The 8,787-nt window shown below is 53.6% G+C and overlaps 1 protein-coding gene across 1 annotated transcript in view; it reads left to right on the forward strand.

The window, feature by feature from the left end:
- Nucleotides 1-8,469, forward strand: part of LOC101360948 (TRPM8 channel-associated factor 2) — a 13,624-nt gene extending 5,155 nt beyond the window's left edge. The window contains exons 4-9 of the mRNA XM_004382361.2: nucleotides 594-1,570; nucleotides 1,757-1,854; nucleotides 2,948-3,161; nucleotides 4,133-4,372; nucleotides 5,401-5,738; nucleotides 7,451-8,469. Of these exons, the coding sequence (XP_004382418.1) occupies nucleotides 594-1,570; nucleotides 1,757-1,854; nucleotides 2,948-3,161; nucleotides 4,133-4,372; nucleotides 5,401-5,738; nucleotides 7,451-7,705 (2,122 nt within the window). The 3' untranslated portion in view covers nucleotides 7,706-8,469. The remainder of the gene's footprint in view (nucleotides 1-593; nucleotides 1,571-1,756; nucleotides 1,855-2,947; nucleotides 3,162-4,132; nucleotides 4,373-5,400; nucleotides 5,739-7,450) is intronic.
- Nucleotides 8,470-8,787: the final 318 nt, after the last annotated feature.

Below are 8,787 nucleotides of genomic sequence, written 5' to 3' on the forward strand. Positions count from 1 at the left end.
TGAGAAACTATTTGTTCTGTAAGCCTTCACCTGAAGTACAATTAAAAAAAAAAAAAAGAGAGAAAAAATATGTCTGTCAAAAAAAACGGAGTCAATAATAAAAATTAATCTCTTGGATGAGGTTTGTTCAGGCAGAAGATTCTAGAATGGGGTAACACCAAACCAAAAGTAGAAAGGTGCTTCACCAAGTATCAGCAGTGATTGGCTTTTGTTGACAAAACGCAGAAGCAAAGGAAGCTTATCTCCGATTGGCTTACACAATTCACTGCTGAAGTGCCCTCAGGCTCTCACTGGTCCGCGAGGGTGGCCTGCTTTACAGGAAAGTTCCGCTTAAGTTTCCGTAAAGCTAAGGCTTAGGGGTGTTGTCCACTCAACCGCCACTGTTTTGTCAACCACAAGACTCCATTTTTATTTTATTTAACATGCCTTAGACTTGATAAACTGTGATACCGCACACTAAAATCCAGGATGTTATTGACAAGAGTGAGAAGATAACATGAACGAGGCTGTCTTCCCATCCCACGGATTTCTCCATTCCGTGAGCTCTTTCACTAATCAGCTAACTGGGGCCCCTCCACCCTCTGTCTCTCCAGGTGCGGGGAGGACCTCAGTCAGGATCAGCAGCAGCTCCTGGAAGGGATCTCAGAGCTGGACATCCAGACCGAAGGCATTCCCTCGCAGCTCCTGGTGCACGGGGCGCTGGCCTTCCCCCTGGGGCTGGATGCCAACCTCGGCTGCTTCCTGGCCGCTGCCCGCTACGGCCGTGGCCGAGTGGTGCTGGCTGCCCACGAGAGCTTGCTGTGTGCTCCCAAGATGGGGCCCTTTTTGCTCAATGCTGTTCGCTGGCTGGCCAGAGACCAGGCAGGCAAAATTGGGGTGAACATGGGTTTGACGAGCCTGTGTCCCCTGCTGTCAGCAGGGGGCCTGGCCTGCAGCCTGGAGCCCCAGCTGACCAGGGACATGTGTGTCTACTGCTGTAAGGCGTACAGTGACCAGGAGGCCCGGGAGCTTCAGGAGTTTGTGGCTGAGGGCGGGGGGCTGCTGATTGGGGGCCAGGCCTGGTGGTGGGCTTCCCAGCACCCGGGCCACTCCGCTCTGGCCAGCTTCCCTGGGAACCGCATCCTCAACCCCCTCGGCCTCAGCATCCTGGCTCAGACCCTCAGCCCAGGCCGTTTCCCAACACCAGCACCCAAGATGAGGAGCTACCACTTCCGCAGGGCACTGTCCGCCTTCCAGGAGGCTTTGAGCATGGAGAAGAGCTGGCTGGCCAGGCTGGGCGTGGATGGCGCAGCCTTCCTGCAGATTCCCACTGAGGGGGTCCCCGCCTATGCCTCCCTGCACAGGCAGCTCAGAAAGATACTGCATCAGGCTGGCCTCCCAGCCGTGAGCCGGCACAGCCCTGTGGCCCGTGACTCCCGCGAGGCTGTGCTGCTCTGCCTGGCCACGGAGCTGGCCCGCTCGGGCACCGACTGCTCCCGGCTGGCCCAGGGGCCGGGAACTGGCACCTGCCCCTCCAGCCTGCGCCTCTTTGAGCAGCCCATCACCGTGGAGATCAACGGGACCAACCCAGGTGTGTGGGTGGGGAGGGCCCAGGTGGGGCCGGGGCGGCAGGATGGACCTCTGCCTTGAGTAATTGAGGAGGATGAGTCAGGACGTGGATGGCTGTGGCGAGCAGGGGAGAAGCTGTCCCTCCCGGGGGGCAGGTGGAGACGGAGCCACCCAGGGGGCACTCAGCTTTCCTCTCGGCTTCTGCCAGGCAGCAGTGATTCCTGGGTAAGCACAGGGCTCTACCTCCTGGAAGGACAGAGTGCAGAAGTCTGTCTGTCGGAAGCCACCACCTCTGCTGGCCTGAAGGTAAGGCCAGAGCACCCCAGCGATACCTCCCAAAGCCACGTCCTGCTCCCATGCACAGCAGTGCTACCCGGGGTACCAAAAACCCATTGCCATCAAGTGGTCCCCGACTCGTGGTGACCCCAGGTATGTCAGAGTAGAACTGTGCTCCATAGGATTTTCAATGGCTGATTTTTCAGAAGTAGACCACCAGACCTTTCTTCTGAGGCACCTGTAAGTAGACTCCAACTACCAACCTTATGGTTAGCAGCCGAGCACTTTAACGATGTGCACCACCCAGGAACTCCACCTGGAGTATAGGAAGGTGTTATTCTGCCCATTTTACAGATGAAGCAGCTAAGTTTCAGGGAGCCGAGGCCCCAGAGCCACTCATGTCAGATCCAGGATCAACCTAAGCCCCTGATTTCTGTATGTGGGGTTTTCCCTGCCCACAAGGGTGCTGTGAGATTCCAGCTGTGAGGAACAGGCCTGGCACATACCCAGCACCTCACCACCCGCACGAGTACAAGGCCTGTCTGAGTTTGGCCTCTTTCCTCAACACCTGAAAGAAGCTACCTAATCCCAGCACCTCCCGCAGAACTGAGACTTCCTGCCTCCTCCGTTCTCAGGGCTGGTTCCGACCACAGTGAGGACCCTGCGTCAGGTCCTTTCCAGACTGGTGGCATTAGACCTAGGAAAAAAGATCCGAAGGCCAGACAGAAACAGGACTCAACCATCCGACCCGGAAGGGACCCTAAGGAAAGGGGGGGATAGACCCCATCCTCCGTCCCTCAGGCCAGATGGCACAGCTTCTGACCAGCCCATCGGGCTCGCTCCCACTCAGAGCCACCATATGGCTCAGGCCCAGTGCCAGTGCCCGGTGCAAGGACACACCTGTCCCACCTTGTCTCTCACCCTCAGGTAGCTCCCCTGTGGAGCTGTGTAAGCCCTGAAAGAGGATTGTGCGGACTAGAAGCGCTAACCCATGTAGGGATCCACTCATGGCCCCCGGAGAGGAGAAGTGCAGGCCATGGCACACTCCATCCACATGCTCTGCACCCCAGGGCACATCCCCAGGGATGCCCTTCCTCCCGACTCAGGTGGGTCTCTCCTGCAGGTACAGCTGGGCTGCCACACGGATGACCTGAGCAAGGCCAGCAAGCTGTGCCGAGCACCCATGGTGACCCACCAGTGCTGCATGGACCAGCCCCGGCGGTCAGTCTCCTGCCTCTGGGGGGGCCTGCTCTACATCATCGTGCTCAAGGGCAGCACTCTGGGCCCCGTGCCCATCACCTTCAGGGGGGTTGTGCCAGCCCCCTACTACAGGCTGGGTGAGTGGGGACCAGGGCTGTGCTGAGGCAAGAGGGGATCTGCAGACCCGCAGCAGTGATGGGCTGTAGGAGGGGAGGGGTCAGGAGGAGGAAGAACTGTTAGGGTGGAAATACAGGCCCTGTGTCCAGGTATACCATCCAGAGATACGGGATGCCCTGCATCCAGGGATACGGAGCATCTTATGTCCAGGGATATGGAGCACCCTGCATCCAGGGATACAGGATGTCCTGCAACCATGGATACAAGATGCCCTGCATCCAAGAATATGGAACACCCTGTGTCCAGGGATATGGGATGCCCTGTGTCTGGGGTTATGGGACACCCTGTGTCCAGGGATATGGGACATGATGCATCCATGGATATGGAAAGCCCAGTGTCCAGGGAGGAAACATTCATGGTGAAGTGGTCAAGAGCTCAGCTGCTAACCAAAATGTTGGCAGTTTGAATCCACCAGGTGCTTCTTAGAAACCCTATGGGGCAGTTCTACTCTGTCCTATAGGGTCACTATGAGTTGAAATCGACTCAACAGCAATAAGTTTGGTTTGGTTTTTTGGTGTCCAGGGTTATGGGATGCCCCGTGTCCAGGGTTATGGGATGCCCCATGTCCAGGGATGCAGGATGCCCTATGTCCATGGCTGTGGGTTGCCCTGTGTCCAGGGTTGTGGGATGCCCTGTGTCCATGGATACAGGATGCCCTGTGTTCAGGGTTATGGGATGCCTTGAGTTCAGGGATATGGGACACCCTGTGACCAGGGTTATGGAATGCCCTGTGTCTAGGGATAGAGCGTCCCACATCCATGAAGACTTCAGGATAGACAGAAGGCTGTGGAGACCCCTTCTTCACCTCACAGCATGGAGACACATATGATAATAATTCATTACCTCAGTGGTCCCTCCTGGGGTCCCAGTTGGGTTTTTCAACCAGGGAGAGGTGGAGAAGTGAGTGACGGTCCGTGATACTTCTTCCCAGGTCAGACATCCCAGGAGGAGTGGAGGAGGCTCATCCAGGAGAGCCCGGCACCCTGGGGGGAGCTGGTGACGGACAACATCATCCTGACCGTGCCGACCACTAACCTGCGCTCTCTGGAGAACCCTGAGCCCCTGCTGCGCCTCTGGGACCAGATGATGGCAGCTGTGGCCAGGCTGGGCGCCCAGCCCTTCCCCTTCTGCCGCCCTGAGAGGATCGTGGCAGACGTGCAGATCTCAGCGGGTGGGTGCCTGGGAGAGGCGGCCAGTCAGTGGGCACCACCCATTTGTTATTTTGCCTTTTTTGAAAGTCCAATTTGAGTAAAGCATAATTTTACCAGTAAAGTGGGGGAAAAAAGACATAAAAGGCATGAGCTTTACTAGGGATGAAAAGATGCTCACACGTGAAAAGGTAAATCCTTTAAACCTTCAAGATGATATTTCTCAGGATGGTAGAAAAAGCTATAAAGATGGCTCTAGGGGCCCACAGATGGCAGTTAGAGTGTTTCAGGGAGAGGATGAAAAATGAAATAGCTCCCTCAAACATAAGTCAGAGTGGGCAATGAAAAGAGGAAGTGAGTGAAAAGGTTTATGTCAAACATCAAGAGGTTTAGAGGAAAGGGGCATATAGAGAAGAATAAGGAGCCCTGGTTTCCAGTTAGGAGCTTGGCTGCTAACCAGAAGGTCGGCAATTTGAATCCATCAGCTGCTCCTTGGAAACCCTCTGGGGCAGTTCTCCTCTGTCCTACAGGGTCGCTGTGAGTCGGAATGGACTCAACGGCAGCGGGTTTGGTTTTGGTTTTGGTTTCCACATGGAGAAATTTTCTTTAGACCTAAGTTTTCTCTATAAAGTAGGAATGCTGGGCAAAATCATCACTTTTGTGGAGTGTAAATCTGGAGAACAAGGGTTTACACTAGGAAGAAAGAATGGCATTGCTCCTCGAGGAGTCTCAAATGCAGATCTAGGACATGATGGCACAGGCTCACGTGGGAAGGAAGTCCACAAAAAACTGAGACATTGGATTATAGCCAGAAAGACTGCATAAAGTGTGTGCATATTGTTCAGGGCCAGAGTGAGGGGAGGCATAACTCCGGTGAGGGAGGCTGGGAGGGGGACCAGGCACACGTTAGTTCCTGTCTGAGTCTAGAAGAGCATCTGCGTTCTAGTCAGCAAGGAGATCCTGGAATCACTGGGGCACCAGGACGAAAGGGGAAATCACACAATGGGGAGGAGTGAACCTCACACGCCCATCTCTTCCTCCTGTCCTCCAGGCTGGATGCACTCAGGGTACCCCATCATGTGCCACCTGGAGTCAGTGCCGGAGCTCACCAACGAGGCGGGCATGAGGAGCAGCGGCCTCTGGGGACCCGTCCATGAGCTGGGCCACAACCAGCAGAGGTCTGGGTGGGAGTTTCCCCCGCACACCACCGAGGCGACTTGCAACCTGTGGTCGGTCTATGTGCACGAGACGGTCCTGGGCATCCCCCGGGCCCAGGCCCACCCAGAACTGAAGCCTCCAGAACGGGAGAAGAGGATCAAGACACACCTGGGCAAGGGAGCCCCCCTGAGCAACTGGAGTGTGTGGACGGCCCTGGAGACATACCTTCAGGTACTGGGCAGAAAGGAGGGAGGTGGACCCCAGACCCACAGTTGTGTAGCCCTCACTGACCCCAGGTGCCCTCCAGCTCCTTCACCATCCAGGTGTCTCTCAGGTTATACATCCCTAAGATAAAGATAATGGCACGTAGCCCTCCCACCTCCCCATGATTTTGTGATGGTAAGTAAAAGGAAATGGGAAGTATTATGAAAAAAATAATAGTGACTAATACAGCCCAAGGTCAAGGACAGAGGCTCTGAGTTAGACACCCCAGGACTCAGTCACAGCTCTCACTCACTGAAGTGAACTTGTCCGCTAACAAGTGCTCCATAAATGGTAGGGTTTTTTTTCGGTTTTGTTCTGTTTTTCCTTATCTTGGTTTTCTGAAGCAAGTAAGAGTCATGTCATGATGTGATAACAGGGACAACTGGTTGACCAGAGGTATGTGAGGAAATCAGTCTGATAGCAAGGTTTTCCAACCTCCATCACCCGACTTGAACCCAAAATGAAGAAACAACTGACGGACCAACCCAACAGGAAAACCCCAAGGTCATGAAGCAAAGTCTGTTGTGGGCTGCTGTCTAGTTAGCTCCCGACTCATGGTGACCACACGCACAAAGGAACGATCCTGTGTGGCCCTGTGCCACCCCCATGATTGGTTTCGGATTGGACTGTTAGGATCCATAGGGATTTCATTGGCTGATTTTTAGAAGATCTCCACGCCTTTCTTCTCCGGCGCCTCTTGGTGGACTTCAACCTCCAACCTTTGATTAGCAGCCAAGCTTATTAACCATTGCACCACCAGGGATTCCAGGAAGCCCCCAAGCTCCCTGCTAATCCTAAAGCTCTATAGTCTTAGCTGTCAAAGGCCTCCTGCCAGAGGCTTCCCGGGGCTGCCTCTCTGTGAAGGTATGAGTCACTCTCATTTGAGCCCTGGGACATGCCTTCTTCCTCCTTTTTTCACCCCAAGGCAGTGTTCCACAGAGCAACACGGTAGCCTTGCAGATAGTCACAGATCAGCGATGGCTATAAAAAAAAGTAAGAGTATTATTATGTCCAGGAATATTGGGGGTTGCCAGCTTTTGGGGTCCCAATATGCCAGATACGTAAGATGCGAGGGTTTCTTTGCTCAGCCAGCCTGAAAACCTGCCGTGATGCCTAGGAAAACGCTTGGAGACATAATCCTTGTAAATGAAAGATAATAACGATGGCTGTCACTGGTGGCGCAGTGGTTAAGAGCTCGGCTACCAGCCAAAAGGTCAGCACTTCAAATCCACAAGCTGCTCCTTGGAAACCCTATAGAGTAGTTCTACTCTGTCTTATAGGGTCGCTATGAGTCGGAATCGATGTGATAGCAAGGGGTTTGGGTTTTTTTTTTTTTTTTTGGTCATTTGTTGAGCATTTAGCTCTTGTCAGACATTCAGTTCCCCGTGACCTCACACACTAGCCCGAGGAGGTGTAGGATTTGTGGGCAAGAGGCGGGATGAGTACAAGAGATTGTGTTTCTTTGCCAGGGTGCGTGGGGACTTGGGGACAGATATTAAGAGTGAAGTTAATGGTCAGAGGACGTCATCGCTGTAACATAGGTGTGAACATGTGTAGGGAATCCCTTTGGCAAACGAGATGCCTCGCTCTGCCCCTTCTTTCTCTCCTGTAGTTGCCATGTTATGTGGGGTGGCTTTGGTAGACCAGATGCCTCACTTGTCCCCTTCTCTCTCTGCCAGCTCCAAGAGGCTTTTGGGTGGGAGCCCTTTACCCAGCTCTTTGCTGAGTACCAGACCCTCTCTGGCCTGCCAAAAGACAACGCCAGCAAGATGAACCTGTGGGTGAAGAAGTTCTCTGAAAAAGTGCAGAAGAACCTGGCACCTTTCTTCAAGGCCTGGGGCTGGCCGGTGCAGAAGGAAGTGTCTGACAGCCTGGCCTGCCTGCCCGAGTGGCAGGAAAACCCCATGAGAGGGGACCTCCTTTCCCAGAAGTGAAGGATGTGTAGCCAGCAGGGTCGGGGGAGGGGTGGTCAGTCCTCTAACTCCACCACCATTTCTGGCCTTGTTCCCCAAGTGCCTTGAACCTGAATCCTACTTCCCAGCCCACCTTCAGGAAGATGGTGAAGCTCCTAGGACAGAATGGAACCACCTTTCTCAGGAGCATGCCCCAAGCCTCTGCTCTCACCCACGAGAGTCCTCTGGACCCTGCAGCAGCCCAGCTCCAAGAGACACCAAGACTCCGGAGACTTGGTTTACTGTCGTGACCTCTGGTGGAGGGGTTTTCATCCTGCAGACCCTTAGCTTTTATTTTAAACCATTGGTACCAAAGACCATGGACCTCAACTGGAATAACTTTACCATAATACCCTCTTCTCCCTCCCTCACGCTGCTGGCCCTGAGCAAGGCTGTTTCTGTCTTCTACCTTGAGGAGTTTTCTAAGAGCTTGAGAGACAGGCTGATGGAGTGGAGAGAGCCCCGAGCCAGCTTTGGGGGTCTGGGACATCACCTACCCGCTCTGTGTTTCCGTGTTCTTATTCATAAAAACCTCTGCCTCCAGGGATGTCGTAAAAATTCAGATCAGTAAGTGTGAGTATGTCAGTGCACCCCAATGTGTGTCCACGTTACCGGCGTTCTTTGCCTTCTGCTTGGCCCTGTAGTGGCCTGGCTGCCCAGTCCAGTGTGGACAACGTGGGAACTGACTCTCACTCGAGTCAACCACCTCCAGGGCAGCTTTCAGTCCCTTCCACTTTTTTTTTTTTTTTTTTAGTAGTATCTTATTGTGTTTAAGGTGAAAGTTTACACAGCAAATTGGTTCCCGTTTAACGACTTCTACACAAATTATTCAGTGATGTTAGTTACATTTTTCACAATGTGTCATCATTCTCATTCATTCCATTCTGGTTGTACTGTTTCCAGTACTCTAGTGTCCCTGTCCCCCTACCTTTTTGTCTCTGCTTTACAGTCGCTGTTGACCACTTGGTCTCCTAAACATTCAGCGCCTTCTGTGAGAGAATTCAGAGGACAATTGATGTTGTTCCCAGACCTGGTGTCAGTAAGGAGAGTGGGTGGTTCCCTAG

Source organism: Trichechus manatus, unplaced genomic scaffold (genome assembly GCF_000243295.1).
Source record: "Trichechus manatus latirostris isolate Lorelei unplaced genomic scaffold, TriManLat1.0 scaffold00093, whole genome shotgun sequence".
NCBI lineage: Eukaryota > Metazoa > Chordata > Mammalia > Sirenia > Trichechidae > Trichechus > Trichechus manatus.